Source organism: Chiloscyllium punctatum, chromosome 1, assembly GCF_047496795.1.
Source record: "Chiloscyllium punctatum isolate Juve2018m chromosome 1, sChiPun1.3, whole genome shotgun sequence".
Lineage (NCBI taxonomy): Eukaryota > Metazoa > Chordata > Chondrichthyes > Orectolobiformes > Hemiscylliidae > Chiloscyllium > Chiloscyllium punctatum.
In genome coordinates, this window is record NC_092739.1 from 106419839 (window position 1) to 106439963 (window position 20125).

Here is a 20125-nt window from a genome sequence, read left to right on the forward strand (position 1 = left end):
TGTGCTGAAAGCTGCAACATATTCCCTATATATATATATATTACATAAAATAGCAATAGAAACAATATTAATAACATTTCTAAAGCAGAAATAGATATCTGTCCATTAAATGAAAAACCAAAAGAACTGCAGATGCTGTATATTAGAAATAAAACAGAAATTGCTGGAAATGCTCAGCAGGTCTGGCAGCATCTGTGGAGAGAAATCAGAGTTAACGTTTCAGGTAGAGTGACCCTTCCTCAGAATTAATTGAGGAAGGGTCATTCGATCCAAAACATTAACTCTGATTTCTCGCCACAGATACTACCAGACTCGCTGAACTTTCCCAGCAATTTCCGTTTGTGTTTCCATCCATTAAATTTATGTTGTCATTGTAATAATAAGTTTAAAATGTTGAGATAAAATTGTTTGCAATGTATTTTGAAATACATGCACAGCGATTGCAATTGGTATCATTTTTCGCGAGCTGCTAATTTATTTTAGTAGAATAATAAACATGCTCATGGAAGGATTTTATTAACACTTCAATGGTAATCTAAATACTAAACTGAAAGTATAAAATGTACAGAGGTAAAAATTTCTCAACATTTTACCTTTTGATCATTTAATTTTAAGAACAAAATGTACATATATAGGTACACATATTGCCTATCTCTTTGAAATGTTAATAAGGTGCTGTGTGTTTTTAATATTGTCAGATTTCATTTCATATTTTTTGTATTTAAGTAATTTGTTCTTGCTTCAACATTAGGTCAGAAGGGATACGAAATAAAACCTTCAACAATTCTGACTCTATTAAATAACTCAAAACAACTCTTTGTACCAGCAATTTTATTTCAAAATAGCATAAATATTTTTTACTCCTCATGTTAGCCTTTGTTGTGATCTGTTTATTTGGGAACCTGTGATCTGTATATCATTTTGCATGGGACCTGACTTGTTAGCAGAGGAAGCTTTCACCAGAATGAACCAGATATTAGTTTATTAAGGAGAGAATGTATAATTATTTATCATTAAATCCCAGTTCCAATATGGTTAATACACTTAAAATGTGCAACTGAATCAATTCAAAGTCTGCATCATTGCTACCTTAGCCAGGGATCTTGTGGGACAGTGGTAATGTCCCTACCTCTGGACTAGGAGACCCAGGTTCAAATCCCATGTGCTCCAGAGGTGTGAAATAATGCTTAAAGAGGTTGATTAAGAAAAAATCTTACTGTCTTAGCTCACCTGCAGCTGAAACCCAACTTCATGCCTTTGTCACCCACAAACTTGATGGCTGTGGATTAGCTTGGCTGGTTTTCCATCTTCTACCCACCATAAACTTCTGAAACTGCTTATAATCTGACTTCCACCAAGTTGTATTTACTCAGCTCTCCCACACTCAATGAACGACAATGGCTCCTCGTTCAGTAATGCTATTTTACAATTATCATTTTTGTTTTCAAATCCTTTGTCCACTGTATTTCTAATTTCCAAATCTTTTTGCTCCTTCTATTCTTGCCTCTTGGATATTCCTGATTTTAAGTTCTCTACTTCAGCCATGTAGATCCTAAGTTCTCAAATTCCCTAACTTCTTTATCTTTCTAGCTTTGACTCTTACATCTTAATGATGCTTACAACTTCTTGGACCAAGGATTTGACTATCTAACCTAACATTTCATGTCAAATTTTGTATGATAACTTTTCAGTGAAGCGTCTTGGAACATTTTACTATGGATACTAAAAGTTATTTATATATTAACCGTTGTAACAGAAAAGGTTATACTTTCCTCTTCATAGTAAATATATTTCGTACTTCACTAGGGGTTAGTAGTTCACAAAGTAAATTACATTTCTTCAACCTAAAATTAACTAATTGATTAATGATCAAAGCTTTGACATCTTATTCAATGTTAAAACAGAACATACCATGCCAACTGTTTCAATAGTTTCTCGGACCCGATCCAGAAGTATAGAGATTATATCAGGATTAGCTGTCAAAATTGTGACCAAAAGTTCGCGGCCAACTTTGGAAAAGGTTTCTCTCGTGCAAAGACTTACAAAAGCTACCTATAATAGACAAATAAAAATCACACATTTTATATATGCACAAAGAAATGTATCACCATACTGCATTACCTTAGTTGGCAACTCCAAGGTGGTGGTGATACTACCTCTGTAATGCTGAATTTATAATTTTTGAAGAGAGTTTGAGCAGACATCATAACCACAAAAAAAATTACAATAAAATACTCTCTCCTATTTGAGCACCCAATTAATCAATAAAGCACTTTTTCCTCAATGTTTACCTGCTCCAATTATGATTTTTCACACCATATCCCTTTCAATGATAAGCCTCTGGAACAGGAACTTAATTCAACCCTACTCATGGCTTATAAGCATCCTCACTGACATTTTCTACCCTCAGAAATTTGTCACAATCTTTTACCTCTTCCATGACAACATTTACTATGTGAAACTCCAAAAGAACCACCACAGACCTTTCAGTGAAGGCTGGGGTCAAACATAGCAGTATCATCACATCAACCCTTTTATTTATCTTCCTTGCTGCAACATTGCCCCATACCACCAGAAGATTATTCTCAGGCATGGAAAGAAGTGCCAGAACAGATGGGAAATTGCTCAAATTATACTGCCTTAATCCAGAAAATGAGAATTACTCTAACTTCAGTCATTGAGCATCAACCAGCAGACGATGTTTACTCAGAAACTGATACTAGGTCATTTGTTGACTCCTTCACAAAAAAACGCAAGAAAGTCATCCCACAATTCTTGCTCTCTCCCAACACTGATTGCTGGCTATTTTCCAAACCTTGGGACCCTCCTCTCAACAAAGTTAAAAGTTAATGCAAAATGATCAATTCCAATGTAAGAGCTGTTTTCAGCTGACTGAGGAAGAACATTAGAGGACCACAATCTCAAAACAGAGACAATGGCTATGGTTTACTAGTCAGCAGCAACCCTGCATTCATATATGCTTTAGAGATTTGGACAAACTACAGCAGACACCACCTTCAAAAATTATACCAACTGTGTCTTTTTAAGATTGTATTAACATCAATGTTGCCTCTCAAGTCCACATGGTCAGCATTGAGGCATTATTCACTCAAAATCACCTCTATTGGGCAGAAGATGACATATACACATAAACATACAAAAAAACCAATTGATATTTGATCCCTCAAGCCTGCCCTGTCATTTAATAAGATCATGGCTTTTCTGATTGTAACCGCAAATCCACATTTTCACATATTTCTGACAGCCTTTCATCCTCTTGCTTACCAAGAATCTATCTACTTTTTGTTTAAAAATATTTGAAGTCTGTACTTATATGGCCTTTCGAAGAAAAATGTTCTCAATGCACCAAAAACAAATTCTCATCTCTGTCTTAACTGGTGAGGCCTTCTTTTCTAATAATGACTCCTAGTTCGAAATTTTCCTGAAGAGGAAACATTCACTCCACGTCTCCCCGATCAAACCCCTCCAGATCTTAGAGGTTTCAACTAAGTCTCCTCTTACTCTTCTAAACACTGTCCTAGCCTGGTCATCCTGTTGTTGGACCTGTTATTCAGCTATTTGACACCACTCGATGCAACTCCTCTACTCAAAGCTCAGTTGGGCATATACTCCCAGCAATCCAATGGAAGAATTTTGGCAATATCCTTAAAACAGTCTTCAAGAGGGTAAACGTCCCCTTCACCTTATGAGTATCCCAAGCACATGAAGGAAAATGGAATAGGGTATGTTGATGAAGTGATGTGGAACATAAACTCTGGCACCAACCAATTAGGCAGAATGGCCTACTCTTCTACTGTAAATACTCCTTGAAAAAGTTGTCTTCTACTTATTCCTTGGGATTGAGCATCACTTTTTTCCCCACACAATAGAAACATAGTGCCATATGCAGAGTAGATAACGGTAGGGAGTTTGGAGATATAAGTTCTTAGGAGATATGTGCACTCTCGCAGATGACTTAGCTGCACCTCTGCTTTTTCCCAGTAAAGTTTCTTAATGAGTTTGATGTCATTTGGGAAGGCATCAAACTCATTAAGAAACTTTACTGGGAAAAAGCAGAGGTGCAGCTAAGGCATCTGAGAGAGTGCACATATCTCCTAAGAACTTATATCTCCAAACTCCCTACCATTATCTGCTCTGCATATGGCACTATGTTTCTATTGTGTGGAAAAAAAGTGATGCTCAATCTCAAGGAATAAATAGAAGACAACTTTTTCAAGGAGTATTTACAGTAGAAGAGTAGGCCATTCTGCCTAATTGGTTGGTGCCAGAGTTTATGTTCTACTCCTCTTCATCAACATACCCTATTCCATTTTCCTTCATGCGCTTATGTAGCTTTGCTTTGAATGTATGTATGTTTTTCACTTCCTTATGGTCATGGAGTTCACATCATAATCACTCTACATAAAGAGACTTTGCCTGAATTCTCTATTTACCAATGACTATCATACATAGTTTTGGTCACTTTCTTGAAATGTATACTATTTCAACCATTTCAAAATCTTTATCAGAACATCCATTAGCCATTTCTAGTGAAAAAGACTCCAATCGATTAAATCTTTCCCAATAAATATAACCTTTTAGTTCTGACACTATTCTTCTGCATGTCTCTTGCATTATATTTAGTGCCTCCAAATCCTGCCTGTAATACATGACTAGAAGTGCTCACTGTACATGTGTAGTCAAACTAAGAATCCATACAAATTGAACAACTAGAGTGAGACAATTCAAATGCTAGACAGCAGGCTTCAATGGGACAAGAGCAGAGATGAGCAGGATTAGGAGTGAAAGGTTGGCAGGAAAACTATACAGTGACTGAACAATGGGTTACCTTCAAAGAGAAGATGGTTCAGGTGTAGTCAAGGTACATTCCCTCAAATGGGAATGGTAGAATAAACAAAATCAGAGCTCTGTGGAAAGCAAAGGAGATTGAAATGAAGATAAAGAGGAAAATTGTGCTAATGACAAACAGGTGGAAAATAAAATTGAGTACCAAGAGGAATATCAAAGATTCAGAGGGGAGGTGAAAAAACAAATAAGAGGAGCAAAGAGGAATTATGAGAAAAGAGTGGCAGCCAACACAAGAAGTGTCCCAAAACTTCCTATGACCATATAGAGAGGACAAGGGTGAGAACAGGAGGACTGATTAGGGACCAAAAAGATGATGTACAGCTGGAAGGTTGAAGTAGTTGTGACTGTTCTTGTTGGAGAGAAGAGAGAGATCTGACAGAGATCTTCAAAATTGAGTGTGGCTGGATCAAGTAATAGAGAAACAATTTCTGCTTGTAAATAAATAACAGGGCATAGATTTAAATTGATCTGCAAAGGCACTAGGGTGAAGTGAAGAAAATCTTTTTCTCTTAGCTTGTAGTTATAGAATGCACTGCTTGGACATGTGATAAGTACAGGTTTAATTGAGATATTCAAGATAGCACTGATGATTATTTGTACATAAAGAATTTGCTAGGCATAAGGCAAAAATAAGATGATTGGCATGAGGTAATGTTGCTCATTTAATGAGCCATTGAAGGCACGATGGGCCAAATGGTCACCTACTGTCCTGTAACACATGACTCTATGAACATGACTACTGGACTTGCTAATTCTGAACTTCTAGAAATAAACCCGCTGTTTTTTGCTAATTATATTTAAAAAAACCTGAGTTCCTACTTTTAGTTATCTCTAGTCCCTTTGATTCTCTACCCTATTTAGACATATTTTTCAGTACTGTGAAACTTTCTTGTTCACCCTACAAAAATGTATAACCTCATACAGATCTGCATGTAAGTTAATTTGTCAATTACACACTTAGCCCAAAAATTAATTGAGGTCTTCCTGCATTTTAATGTTAAAAGAATTGCTGTATCAGAGGATAAGCTAACATATATTCAATACAATCTTCCAATATCCAACACTAAGATATCCACAAGGTAAGGCAACTTCAACTCCTAGATCATATCACTTAAACTTGAATTTATTTAAGGTGAACATTTTATCTATGAAACATATTACAATTTTAACAAAGTATCAAAGTATATTAAATTGTTTTTATTTGTTTCAAGTAACACAGTAGAATTTCACCAGATTCACTGAACAGCAATCAGGAATTGGAACAATCTTCCTCTTTCCCCAGTTTAGGTCACAAAGGCTCAATTTGAATGGGGAGGTGATGATCCCATTGTATTTTCGATAGACTATTAATCCCGAGACCCCAATAACGCTCTGGAGACGTTGGTTTGAATCCTGCCATGGCAGATAGTGGAATTTGATTACAATTATTATCTGGAATTAGGAGTCTAAAGATGTCCATGACATCAAACCAATAAGCAGATTTTGAAGAATGGATTGTTTTTGTTTATTGCAAATAAGACAGTTTTTATTGTTGATTGTCAAGAAAAAGCTCTCTGGTTCACTAATATCCCAAATACATCAAACACTTTGGGCAGGAATTTAATGCTCTATGTTGATGAGGAGAAAGGTGGGCATAAAAATATATGCCACTGACTGGGACAATGATTTCCTGTCACAAGGTTGTCTTTAGGCCACTTGCCTGGAGGCAAGACAGGGAGCAGTTGGGCTCACAAATGCCAGATAGCCACTGTGAAACACTGAGAGGTAACTTAAGTATTATTGGCAAAAGGTGGCTCTCGGTGGTGTCAGGTATAAGGCAGCTGCCTCAAAGTGGTTCTGGGACAACAGACCGGCACACCCAACAGGTTTGAGGCCTATCCCCCTGCCTACCTTCAGATGCAACTGCAGGTTGTTCTCTGCAGTGGATCCTTAACTTCAATACCTGGGCTACAATTGTTTATTTTTGTTAAGAGTTTGAAAAATTGGAGAGAACGACTCCACCTTGAGGATCAAGAGGCCACTCTTCATCATTATTTGGATAAGAGCACACCCTCTGACCACTAATTGGACACTTTGGGGGAAATCACAGAGTGAGAGCTTCTAATGCCAATTTAACTAAAACTACAGTCCTAAAAAGCTACATGAAAAAAATCTGCACTCTAAATCTAACTATTCATCTTCAATAAAGCTAATTGACAGTGAGAAGTACACTCAAGCATTTCACGTACTCCCACACAGTACAGATTATATGCACTAATTCAAGTTTATGGAACAATAATCATTAATGACTTGCAGCCAGTAGCATTGAAAAATATTAATCATGACATTTTAAGGTGCTGAACTTTTACACAAGCTTATTGTTGTCTCTTACAGCTCAACATGAATACTAATCATCGAAGAGGGTTTCAATTTTAAAATTATTTGCGTACCTCATATATTTCTAAAGCAACTGTCTTCACAAACTCTTGATCAACATTTCCTTGCTTTGGTTGAGTCATATGTGCAAATGTGGTGAGAAGGCATATTCCTTCGGAGTTGGTAATGTTGGACAGACATTGTTCAAACATTTGTTGATGTTCAGGGTCTGAATCAAAATAGAGATAAATAATTGAATGGGTTTCAAAGCAGAGCTATTAACATGTACTGTCAAATAAATTGGAAGCAATGCACCTTTAAAAGGTTTTTTCACAGTGAAGTGTAAGTGGCTTGGGCCAGCAGATCCATATTTTTAAAATGCATTTCTCCTATAAATGTGCTGCTTAGAAATTTAAATGCAAGTTATACCTACACCATTTTCTTGAAAGAAATAAATTACAAGTGACAAGTTTCTTTTGAAGGGTTGGGATGCTTTATACTTTATTTCTTCTGTACATATGCTAGGAAAGGCTCACATTAATATATTTATGATCTTTACCTTACATTTTAGTTTTGTTTTCGGAAATTTTATCAATCGACATCATCCGCAGATACTAAGAGTCTGGGAACGGAGTCACATTCGAACCAATTCAAATAAGGCAGCGGCTTCAAGCTGAACACAGTGCTGAGGAGGAAGCAGCAAGTTTGGAATTTGGAGATAGAGGAATAAACACCTTCTGTATACAGCACTGACAGAAAAGGTAGCAAATTTAAAAGGTATGGACAGTAGGGAGTGGCTTCGTTCTCTATTCAGTGCCACAAGTGGAGGCAGGAATTTAAAAGAATGCAGTGTGTAGGGTGCAATTTCCTTTTGAACATAACATTGAGAGGGGAGGCAGCAACTTAAAAAGAGCATGAAGTGCCGGAAGTGGAATCTTTCTGAACATAGCAGTGCTGAGAGAGGTGACTTTGATAAAGCTCCAAGGTGATGCCATAGTAAATCTGTATGTTTATCAGTTGGTGAGAAGCCTCCATTCAGAAGTAAATCTAAATAACTGAAAACTAAAACAAAATATTCATAAAGTGGAAGCTTCATATATTTCAGAAAGGAACACCAGTAAAAGGGAGAAAATTTAAATCAAGTCAAAACAAAACAACATGTCAAATGGAAGGAAAATAATTTACCAGTAAGTCTTTATACTAAATTCATATTTATTCTGAAGGTGACAAATAATTTTCAGAGTTATGGGATGGCAAGTCAGTGAAACAAGTGAAATGTACATCCTGCAGTATGTATTAAGTCATGGACACACTATGGGTCTCAGACAAACACACCTATAGAAAGTGTCACCACGGAAAAGCTTGCGCTCTGTGTTTCGGAGCTGGAGCTGCAGTGGAATCTCTGTGGATACGTGACTGGCACATACAGCAGATGTTTATAATGCAGGTTAAAAACATACAGGCATAGATGGAATGGGTGGCGAGCAGAAAACAAGGTGGATAGTGCAAGGTCTCCTGAATCCATAGTGCATGGCAAATGGTACACTATTTGGAAACTAGTGAAGGGATGGTTCCTCAGGGGAGTGCAGCAAGGGACAAATCCATCGCACCAAAGACATCTCAACTATATTGGCCAGGAGTGGGTGGTGGAGGACGATGAGATTGGAAGGGCAATAATGCCAGGGCATGCAGGAAAACCTTTGAAGTGAGGGGAATCAGCCAGTAGTCGTGGTCTGCATTGGTACCAATGGCGTAGGGAGCAAGTAGGTGAGGTTCTGAAAGTGGAATACAAGGCGTTAGGCAGCAAATTGAAAACAGGAGCTCAAGAGTAGTAATCTAAGATTTAACCACTGCTCCATGACATTCAATGGCGATATCATCACCGAACCCCCCACTATCAATATCCTGGGAGAAGTTACATTTTCCCAGAAACTCACCACACAAACATAGTGAGTAGAAGAGCAGGTCAGAAGTTAGGAATACCGGAGCGGATAACTCATCTCCTGACTTCCCAAAGCCTGTCCACATCTGTAAGACACTAGTCAGAAATCTGATAGAATGTTCTCCACTGTACTGGAGAAGTGCAGCTTCAACAACACTCAAGAAGCTAGACACCATCCAAGGTCAAAGCAGTCCACTTGATTGGCACTGCATCCACATTTATCCACATACTCCATACTAATGCTCAGCAGCAGCTATGTGTACTATTGACAATATGCACTGCAGAAATTCACCAAAGATCCTTCCAAACTAATGATTACTTCCATCTCGAAGGACAAGGGCAGCAGATACATGGGAACACCACCACCTGAAAGCTACCTCCTGAGTCCATTTGAATTGAATTGAATTGAATTGAATTTCTTTATTGTCACATGTACAGAGGCACAGTGAAAAGCTTTGTCTTGCGAGCAATACAGGCAGATCACATTGTTAAGTAGCACAGATAAGTAAATAATAGGCAAACTGCAGCAAAAACAAAAACAAGGGTACAGGTGAAAGTTAAGAGTTTGAGAGTCCATTCAGTATTCTAACATCAGTAGGGTAGAAACTGTTTTGAAATTGGCTGGTGCGTGTATTCAGGCTTCTGTACTTACTCCGTCGTGGTACAGGTTGTAGAAAAACATTGCCAGGGTGGGATGGATCTTTGAGAATGCTAGCGGCCTTTCCTTGACAGAGGACCTGGTAGATGGATTCTATAAATGGGACGTTAGCCTTTGTGATTGTCTGGGCCGAATTCACCACTCTCTGCAATCGTCTCCTATCTTGAATGGTACAGTTCCCATACCAGGTAGCGATACATCCAGACAGAATGCTCTCAATGGCTCACCTATAAAAGTTGGCAAGGATATTCGTTGACTTGACAAATTTCCTCAGCTGCTTGAGGAAGAAGAGACGTTGTTGGGCCTTCATAACCAGTGCATCCACATGAAGAGTCCAAGAAAGTTTATTGTGGATGACCACTCCCAGGAGCTTGACACTCTCCACTTGTTCCACCTCTGTGCTGTTAATGTCTGCTACCCAACCCCGTCTGTCTCACTCCCGCCCAACACCCCCATGCAACATCATCTCCTAAACCCATCCAACACTAACCCCTGCCCAACCCCAAATCTGTCCAACACTCCCCCCCACCTCAATGCCCCAACAGAAACATTACATTAAAGAGGTGTTTCCAACATTGATCGTGTCTTTTGTTTACAATGATTAAAAATGAATTCAGCTTACTGAAATGCTGCCGAGAACAGTCCTGGACATCGATAGGAGTCTAGGCACTGTCTCCAAATGACTGACATCCCGTCCTCTCTCTCCCCTCCACACACTTTTCCTGAAGTTCTACACAGGGGTGTGCTCTAAACCCAACCCCCCCCCTTCCCCAGATAATCTCTCCAACATTGCCCTGTAGAGTGCAAAGGTGGAACTTATCAAAACTTTGCAGTAAAAAGTTGTGTGTGCGGCTGCGTGTATGCGTGTACTACTTTGAGACTCTCGCCCCAAAGGCAGCAACGGTCTTGCTGTTGGTGTCCAATCTGGCTGCCCCAGAGGGGGACAGGGGTCGGACAGGAGGCGGGGCACAGATGGTTGGTGGGGGCAAGGACAGGGTGGGGATAGATTGGGGGGGGAGGTGGATGTGGGGTGGCTCACGGTGGTGTGCTGCTGCCGAACCTCCTGAACGGGAAGCTCACTGTGTCAATCCCATTGAACTGATGAGGCTGGAGGGTGAGTGCTGGAGGCTTCAGCAATGCTGCAGGTCTCTTCTACACAAGTGTGCCTCTGCTCAGAAACAAACACCGAGACAGAGAGAGGGAGCAAGGCAGGCAGAGCGAGAAAAAAGGAAAATTTAGAAAACTCTGTGCCCCAGAGGAGAGACATTGTATGAATTAACTGAATAATCAATTATTCGAATGAAATATTGCCCACCCATCTCATTCGGATAATCGAGGTTCCTATATATTGAAGACGGCTGAGTTTGAGGGAGTGCGAGAACAGGTGGAGATGGAGCCCAAAGGCCAGAAAGATAGTTAGGCAAAGGAATGGATAATGGTATGCCAGGGAAGGAAGAAAGCTGATAATGGGGACCATAAGTAGGTGAAATGGGTTGGCTCTGCTGAAAGCAACCCATGTGATAACACCTATCCTGCTTGCATGTCCACATGTCTGGCCTCGGCATACTGCAGTGTTCCAGTGAATCACAGCACGCACCGGAGGAACAACATCTCACCTTCAGACTAGGTGCTTTACAGCCTTCTAGACCTAATATTGAGTTCAACACCTGCAAATTGTGAACCATTTCTTCCTTTTCTTTTAGCTTGTTGTCATGTCCTCTCACCCCTCCCCCCCAACCCAGTGTCTGTCCTTTCAAGTGTGGCAGGAGACATACTGATGTTCTGCCATTCTCACATTCTGATCACTTTATTTGAACTATCAAAATCTTTTCTCCACCAACACCCTAAGCCTACTAACCTCACCCCCAAACTGTCTTCTTCATACGTTACTTCAGCTCCGATGAAAAGTCACAATATCATGCTGCAACTATACAAAAAGCTAGTGTGGCCACACTTGGAATATTGTGTACAGTTCTAGTCACCATATTTTGGGAAGGATGTGGAAGCATTGGAAAAGGTACAGAGGAGATTTACCAGGACGCTGCCTGGTCTGGAGGGAAGGTCTTATGGGGAAGGCTAAGAGACTTAGGTCTGCTCTCACTGGAAAGAAGGCTAAGAGGGGATTTGATAAGAGACATACAGGATTATCAGAGGATTAAATAGGGTAGACAGTGAACGTCTTCTTCCTAGGATGATGACGTCAGTTTGTAGGAGGGGGCATAACTACAAATTGAGGGATGATAAATTTAAGACAGATGTCAGAGGCAGGTTCTTTACTCAAAGATTGGTAAGGGCGTGGAATGCCCTACCTGCCAAATAAGTTAACTCAGCCACATTAGGGAGATTTAAACAATCTTTGGATAAGCACATGGATGACGATGGGAGAGTGTAGGGGGACGAGCTGAGAATAGATCACAGGTCGGCACAACATCGAGGGCCGAAGGGCCTGTTCTGTGCTGTATTGTTCTATGTTCTATGAGAGTCATCTAGATTCTAAATGTTAGTTTGTTCTGTCTCCATGGATGCTGTCTGATTGACTATGATCTCCAAAATTTGTTGCTTTCAATACAGATTCCAGCATCTGTATCTAATTTGCTCCTCCATGTGATGACAAGGCCTGGGGTGTAGGGGTGGGCCAAGGACAATGAAGGAGAGTTCAGACCCTAAATTATTGAGTCCTGAAGGTTGCAGGGTCTTCAAGTGGAAAATGAGACGCTGTTCTTCCAGCTACTACTGTCTTGCTGCGGACCACTGCAGCAGGCCTGACATACAACTGTTAGCCAGGGAATTGAAGTGGCAGGCAGGGTTATTTTTACGGTACTTGTTCTCCAGCTATTCACAATATATATCAATGATTTGAAGATGAAGTCCAAATATAATACCAATAAATATACAATGATACCAAGCTACGCAGGAATGTGTGTTGTGGGGAAGATGTGAAATGTTTTCAGGAGAATTTGGACATGCTTAGTGAGTGGGCAAGAACATGGCAGATGGAAAATAAATGCAAAAATGTGAGAGTATTCACTTGGGTAGGAGTACATGCTTGAGTATTTCTTAAATGGTGACAGGTTTGACAACTTACGTCTTCCAGGGGTTTGGATGCTCTTGGCAACAAATCACTGGAGATTAACTGAAGGTTTTGTGCAAGCTTTTAAGAAATCTCATAAAATAGTAGCCCTTATCGCAAAAGCATTTGAGTTCATAAGTAGTGAGGTCTTGCTTCAATTATATTGGAGTTAGGTTAGACTGTTAATTGCAGTAGTTGTGTATAAGTAGTTGCGATTTCCTTATCTCATGAAATATATTATCGCCACTGAGAGAGTGAAATGAAGTTCACAAGATTTGCTTCCGGGATGGTGTGACTAGCTTATGAAGAAAGATTGGGCCTGTATTCTCTTGAATTGCAATAAATGATCTAATTGAAGGTATTTAAAAGATAGCGTAAATGTAGCCAAGATGTTTCTCCTGGTTAGGAAGTTTAAAACCAGGTTGCACAATATATAACTATAAGGGAGAATGCCACCTAGGACTAAGATGAGAAGCAATATTTTTACTTGTGCAGAAGATAATGAATTCGCAATTCTGTACCCCAGAGATCTGTGGAAGCTTAGCCTTTGAGAATGAAACATTTTTGCCTATCAATGGCTTAATGGATTATTTGGATAGTATGGGTAAAAGGTACTGAAGTCTTTGGTCAGCTGTGATCATATTGAATGGTGCATTATACTTGGTTAGACCGAACGGCAACTCCTGTTCCTATTTTTCTAAGTTATGCCAACAATACTTTTGCTTTCCAGCACTGTTGCCTTCATTTCAATGCTCAATTTCCTGAGTAACTTATATTACCTGAATTGTTATTTAGCTGTTCATTTAAAACTTATGAAATGATGTAATTCATTGTGCATACAGGGAAATATATACTGCTCGTTTCTGAAAATAGGATTTATATTAACAGATACTAATTGATGCAAGGGAGATCAGAACAAGGTAAAAAAAAAAAACAAGTATAGACAGAGAAGCAACATTGAGACAGCCGAAAAAAGACGAAGTTTGAAATATCAATACTACTTCACAGAGAAGATGTTTCTCCTAATCACTCTTACCCACATTATTTTTAATTTAATTCTCATAATCAATATTGCATATATATAACGATATGTGAAAAACATGTTCATACCTTTAAGTTTACTTTTGCATTCATCAGTATGCAGAGAAGCACACAACTCCTCAATATTTTCACTTTCTGCACAGTGCAGAATGTAGAAGAGTTTCCATATCATCTGAGTTGATAATGTTTCAAAGGGCATCTCAGACATGAAAAACCAAATTCCCAACCTGTTATAGCAAAATACATTTAGGTTTATTTCTTTCTTAAAATAATTGAGATCTATTATATATACATTAATTATTTTTTTTGTTTAGGTCAGCCAGATGTATAATTTATACAATAAATATGTTTAAGATTTTCCAAAGCTAGCTACTTTGAAAAGTCATCACTGATGAAGGCTTGATTTTCCCAATACAAATTGAACAACCTTCAGTGTATAATCACCGTTCACTCTTCTCAACTCCACTGTCCAATTTGTATTGATCTAAAGGGGTATGGAATGATTGAAACAAAACAGATGTTGCTGGAAAAGCTCAGCAGGTCTGGCAGCATCTGTGAAGAGAAATCACACCATCTCTTTCACAGATGCTGCCAGACCTGCTGAGTTTTTCCAACAACTGTTTTTATTTCTCTTTTTCAGCATCCTTAGTTCTTTTGAATGTTTTTCTGCTGTACAAGAGATTTAACCCATCTTTCTCCCACCTTGCCAATTGATTAATAGGTGCAGGTATGAGGAGCCCATCATAGTTGGCATAGTGAACTGGGCTGAGTGACTGCCTTTGACATCAAAGCAGCTTTTGACTAAGTGTGGGCATCAAGGAGCCTTAAACAAATTGCAGTCAATCCACTGGTTGGAGTCATACCCAGCACAATAGAAGGTAGTTGTGATTGTCGAAGACCAATATGCTCAGCCCCAAGATATCATTGCAGGAATTCTTCAGGGTCTTTAGGTCCAATCATCTTCAGCTGCTTTATTAATTATCTTCCCTCCATCATAAGATCAGAAATTGGATATGTGCAGATTACCACAGTGTTCAGTGGCATTCACAATTCAAGTACTGAAGCAGTCTGTGCCCAAATGTAGCAAGAAATGGAAAACATTCAGGCTTAAGCTGATAAGGGACAAGTAACACCCATGCCACACAAATGGAGGGCAGTGGCCATCTCCAACAAGAGAGACATTCAATGGCAACAGTCAAGATTTTTGACATAGGCAAAACAAGGCAGCCCTTTTGATTGGCATCCCATCCACATTATAATCACATACGCACATGTGAACATCTAACCATAATAATTTCTCTATGAAGAGTCAAATGTTTAAAGAATGCATTAAAACTGTAATGACTCCAGAACAAAACTGATTATTTGTATATACACATACTTTGACATCAACACACCTTTTAGCTTTCAGCACATGAAGTACTGCCCGAAGAACCAGCTCATCAAATTCTATTTGCAGCTTTTCGAGAGAGTAAAACTGGTAATACATCTTAGTTTCATTCTCTTTATGAAAAGTGACATACTGAGCCCAGTGGTCACTTACGTAACAAATCGTCCTCCTAGTAATTCATTTGAAAATAGAACAGTTTAAAAACTGAGAAAAGATGAATTATCTAAACAAGTCATGTTATATCTCCTCAGTGTCTTCTACATCCAAGCATCTGATGTTTTATTCACATTGTGTGTTTTCTTGCTGCAAATATTATGTATTTGTGCTTTTAAATTTCTCTTTATTATGCATTTTAAGTTTAAAACATTTGTTTGCAAACAGACAACATGCAAAATGGCCTTTGCATGTAATAATGGTGGAAAAATGTTTTAAGCATATTTTAAAAATGTAGACTACCAACAGAAGAATCTGAGAAATGAAAAAAATGGTATAAACAAGCAAAATGCTTTAATAGGGCTTTAAAGAGGGCTATGATTTAATCAGGATGAACCTTTCCCAATCTAGATAGTCAATGATTATTCTTTGTTCCTGACTTGCTCATCATGCAAATAAAGTTGTTCATTATTGCAGATTGCCTTCTTAAAGACATATTTAAAGGAGATTTTGGTGAGCAAGGATTGAACAACTCAGTTAGTTATGGTTTCAATCAACAGATGCCAGGGTGAAATGTCAAATTTCCTAGTTTTAAAAATTTTCAAAAATTTAAGAAGTTTTAAAATGTATTCAGTCATCTTGATTCCAGTAACAAATCTAGATCATTAGCAAATATTGCAATTTAAATTCATATTTATGCATGCAATGAACATGAAATCGACATTTTGTGCTGGTATAAACCATTTTAGTTCTCTAATCCATTTATCTGAACTCTCTTTCCTTATAAAACAATGTACAGAAGATTTTCTGAAAACTTACAATATGTGCAATTTTTGAAAAGATTTGTAGCTCAGATTGAGGGTCAGGTTGTAAGTTTGCTCGCTGAGTTGGAAGGTTTGTTTTCAGATGCTTCATCACCATGCTAGGTAACATCATCAGTGAGCCTCCGGTGAAGTGCTGGTGTTATGTCCCACTTTCTATTTATAGAAAGGAGGCTCACTGATGATGTTACCTAGAATGGTGACGAAATATCTGAAAACAAACCTTCCAGCTCAGTGAGCAAACTTGCAACCTGAACTTACAATATGTTACATTCATTAGAGACTTTAATTATTACTTGCCAATACTTCATAAATAGTATCAAATTTACTTTAAAGTAACTGATAGGCCAAAGTAACTGCAGGAAGGAAATGTGATCTAGGTTCAGTGGGAAGGGGTTAGTAGTCAGGAATGAAACTTAAATTGGACTTTAGCAACAAGGAAATAATTGATTGCAAGGGTCTGGGGTTTTGGAGATGAGTCACCAATCAATGTAGTGAGGAGAGAAGCCTTGACTGGCAGAGGAGTGGCTAGAAATTTCCCTGAATACCCTTGCTTATCCTATCCAATGAAAAGCTACATGAAAGGCATTTCTTGACCCATCACCTCTAGCTATCTGGTGCTGCTAGGCATCATGAACATGGAGAAACCCACATGGCAAACAAATATAAGCCAGATGTTTAACTTCACTGATACAACCTAATTTAGACTGCATGCCAGAAAAGCTATTGCATTAAAAAAATCAAATGTGTAGCCATGAGGAAAACTGAAGGGCTGTCCAAACTTCTAAATTTTTTCTACATACTCTTCCTGGTCTGCTGTGGTGAATTAATATTGAAGTCAAAGTGATTGCCAACAACTGATGTTAACAACTGGTTTGCAGTCACTGGAAACCAGTTCTTCTTGAACATAGCTACATTTCTACAATACTATAATAGGTACTAAAGGAGTACTAGAAAATTGCAGCTCATGCCTATACTATCTATTCTTTCACTTTATTTTAATAATTTAGGTATATGCTATTAGGAATGCGTCACTTAGTTACCAGAGGCCCTAATAAGTTTTTTTTTTAAAGAACTAACACTCTATGACTCTAGATTTGTCCCATATCTGACCATTTTATTTCCACTTGCATAAAGAATTTAGAAGTTCTGTCATACCTTCATGCTCTGCTTGAGCAGAGGATTCTAACCTGTGACTTTGTCCCAATCTGTGTGTTTGGTGTAAAGAACACTCAAAAGTGTACCCTCAGCTTTTCATTTCTTAACCATCATCGCTGATTCTATCAATGCAATCCAGAGGCCAACTGCACAATTCTTATCCAACACTACCTTTATCTCACCTGATCATCTGACCAATCCTCTTCACAAATTGCCTGTATCGTACTCTGTTAAAAGTCTCCAAACCCACTGCCAGCAGTTCCACCAATGAGGATGCGAATCCAATTATCTTCATCATTTGCTCACTTGTGGTTTTTTCTGGATTGTATTCACCTATTGAATATGAAAACTTCTGTAATGACATTTATAAAATCTTCTTGAAACCACATTCACATGATATGGATGGAATAATCATTCTGTAAGATAGCTGTAAAATCCTCCCAAGTGCACAGTCACTACACTGGATGAATTTAATCATTTCTTATATAACAAGGGCAGAAACAAACTGCTACTTTCTTTTATCTGGATGAACACAGTGAAAATTACAAGTCTCTTAAAATCTCATGACACGATGTAAGATTTGCAGACCACAATAATATGGTCCCCTTATGTTAATCATGCAAATTCATTTCCTATCTGTAAATTCCTATTTGTTACTACACAACTGCTGCAACACTGGTATCTACTCAACATTGTGGTAAACTGCACAGGTATATCCTGCTTGCAAAAAGCAGGACAAATCCAATTCAGCCAACAATTGGCTCATCAGTCTATTCTCCATCATCAGAAAAGTGATGGAAAGAATCATATCTGACACCCAGTACTGGCTTGTCCAAAGCCACATGACCTCATTATAGCCTTGGTCCAAATATGGAAAAAAAAGAGCTGACCATCAGATGCGAACAGAGACTGACTGACCTTGACATCAAAGGAGCTGTCGACAGGAACTATGCCTGAGCAAAACTAAGTCAACTCTTATCAGACTGAAAACTGTTGGAGTCATATCTAATACAAAGCAAGATGGTGAAGATTAATCAGGCCATCTATTTCAGTATCAGCACACTACTGGAGGGGAGTCCTTTGGGTACTTCCTCAGGCCCAATTTTATTCAGCTGCTTCAATATCTTTCTCTTCATCTTAAGGTCTGAAGTGGGTATATTCGTTGGCAATTACACAATGTTCAGTACCATTCGTGACTCCTCAGATAGCGAAGTATGCCCTGACAATATGCAGCAAGATTTGGACAACATTCAGGCTTGGGCTGATAAGTGATAATATTCACCCCAGCAACGTTTCAAGCAATGGCCATCTCCAACAAGGGAGAAATTTCTTCTTGATAGTAAATAGCATTATCATCACTGATTCCCACACTGTTGACACTCTGGGAGTTGTCATTAACCAGACTTAATTTAAATCAACCATACAAATATTGATTCTACAGCAAATAATTCTGCTCTCAAATCCTGTCCAACATCTACAACTCAAGTCAGGATATGGTGAAAAACTCTCACTTATTTGGAAGCTCAACACCATCTAGAATAAAGCAACTTACTTGATTGGCACACTGTCCAGCTACCAAAAGCATTCAACCCTTCTGCAAATGATCAAAGCCAACCCTAGAGGGGTGTGGGCCTCAGGAAAAATCACACTGTTTGGTTCCCCCTTTCTCAGTTTTATGGGATATAGTCATTGACAATGAGGCCAACATTTATTTCCTATTCCTAATTGTCCATTGGGCAGTTAAGAGTCAACCACATTTACGGCGGCACAGTAGCTAAGTGGTTAGCACTGCTGTCTTGCAGTAGCAAGGACCTGGTTTCAATTCCAGCTTTATATGACTGTCTGTGTAGAATTTGCATGGTTTCCCTGTGTCTGCATGGGTTTCCTTCTAGTGCGCCTGTTTCCTTCTATAGTTTAAAGATGCGCAGGTTAGGTGGATTAGTCTGACTAAATTGCCCTGTAGTGCACAGGAATGTGCAGATTAGGTGGATTAGCCATGGTTAATATGGAGTTTGGGGATAGGTAGAGTGGGGTCTGGGTGGGACATTCTTTGGAAAGTTGGTGCAAATTCAATGGGCCAAATGGTCTTTTTCTGCACTGTAGGGGATTCTATGATCCACATCACTGTAAGTCTGGAGTCTCATGTAAGCCAAATTGGATAAGGACACAAATTTTCTCACCTCAGGTACATTAGTAAATCAAAAGGGCTTTTATAATGATCGACAGTGGTTACATAGTTGTCACCAGGTTGAGGATGCAGGCTTGTGACATGAAAGACCACATGGTACCAACTCATTTATTCAAAGGTTACCCCTCACTCTAATTTCTGTTTCTTCCTAAGTGGCTATATTCCCAGCACAAGGTCCCCAAAGTACAGAGTTGTCACTGTGATTCCAACTTACTATCGGGGCAGCCCCTAGGTAAGAGTGTACCACTATACGCAAAATGCACTGCAGTCACTCGTTGAGCTTCCTCTGACTACATCTACCAAACCAGTGGTTTCCAACATGTAATAGGACAAGTGCAATAGACGCACGGGAACAACGAACTCCAAGTTCCCATCCACGTCACATAACATCCAGATTTGGAGCTATCACAGTGCTGGAACACCTTTTCTAACACAGCTGTTGATATACCTATCACACACAGGACTGCAGCAGTTCAAGAT

General features: G+C 38.9%; 1 protein-coding gene across 4 annotated transcripts in view; it reads right to left on the reverse strand.

The window, feature by feature from the left end:
* epg5 (ectopic P-granules autophagy protein 5 homolog (C. elegans)) overlaps positions 1 to 20125 on the reverse strand; it is a 147783-nt gene that overhangs the window by 93700 nt on the left and 33958 nt on the right. For all 4 annotated transcript variants that reach the window (XM_072571781.1, XM_072571786.1, XM_072571774.1 and 1 more), the window contains exons 9-13: positions 17640 to 17790; positions 15333 to 15494; positions 14005 to 14162; positions 7299 to 7453; positions 1912 to 2052 (exon numbers count right to left, since the gene is read on the reverse strand). In XM_072571781.1, coding sequence (XP_072427882.1) covers positions 1912 to 2052; positions 7299 to 7453; positions 14005 to 14162; positions 15333 to 15494; positions 17640 to 17790 — 767 coding nt within the window. The remainder of the gene's footprint in view (positions 1 to 1911; positions 2053 to 7298; positions 7454 to 14004; positions 14163 to 15332; positions 15495 to 17639; positions 17791 to 20125) is intronic.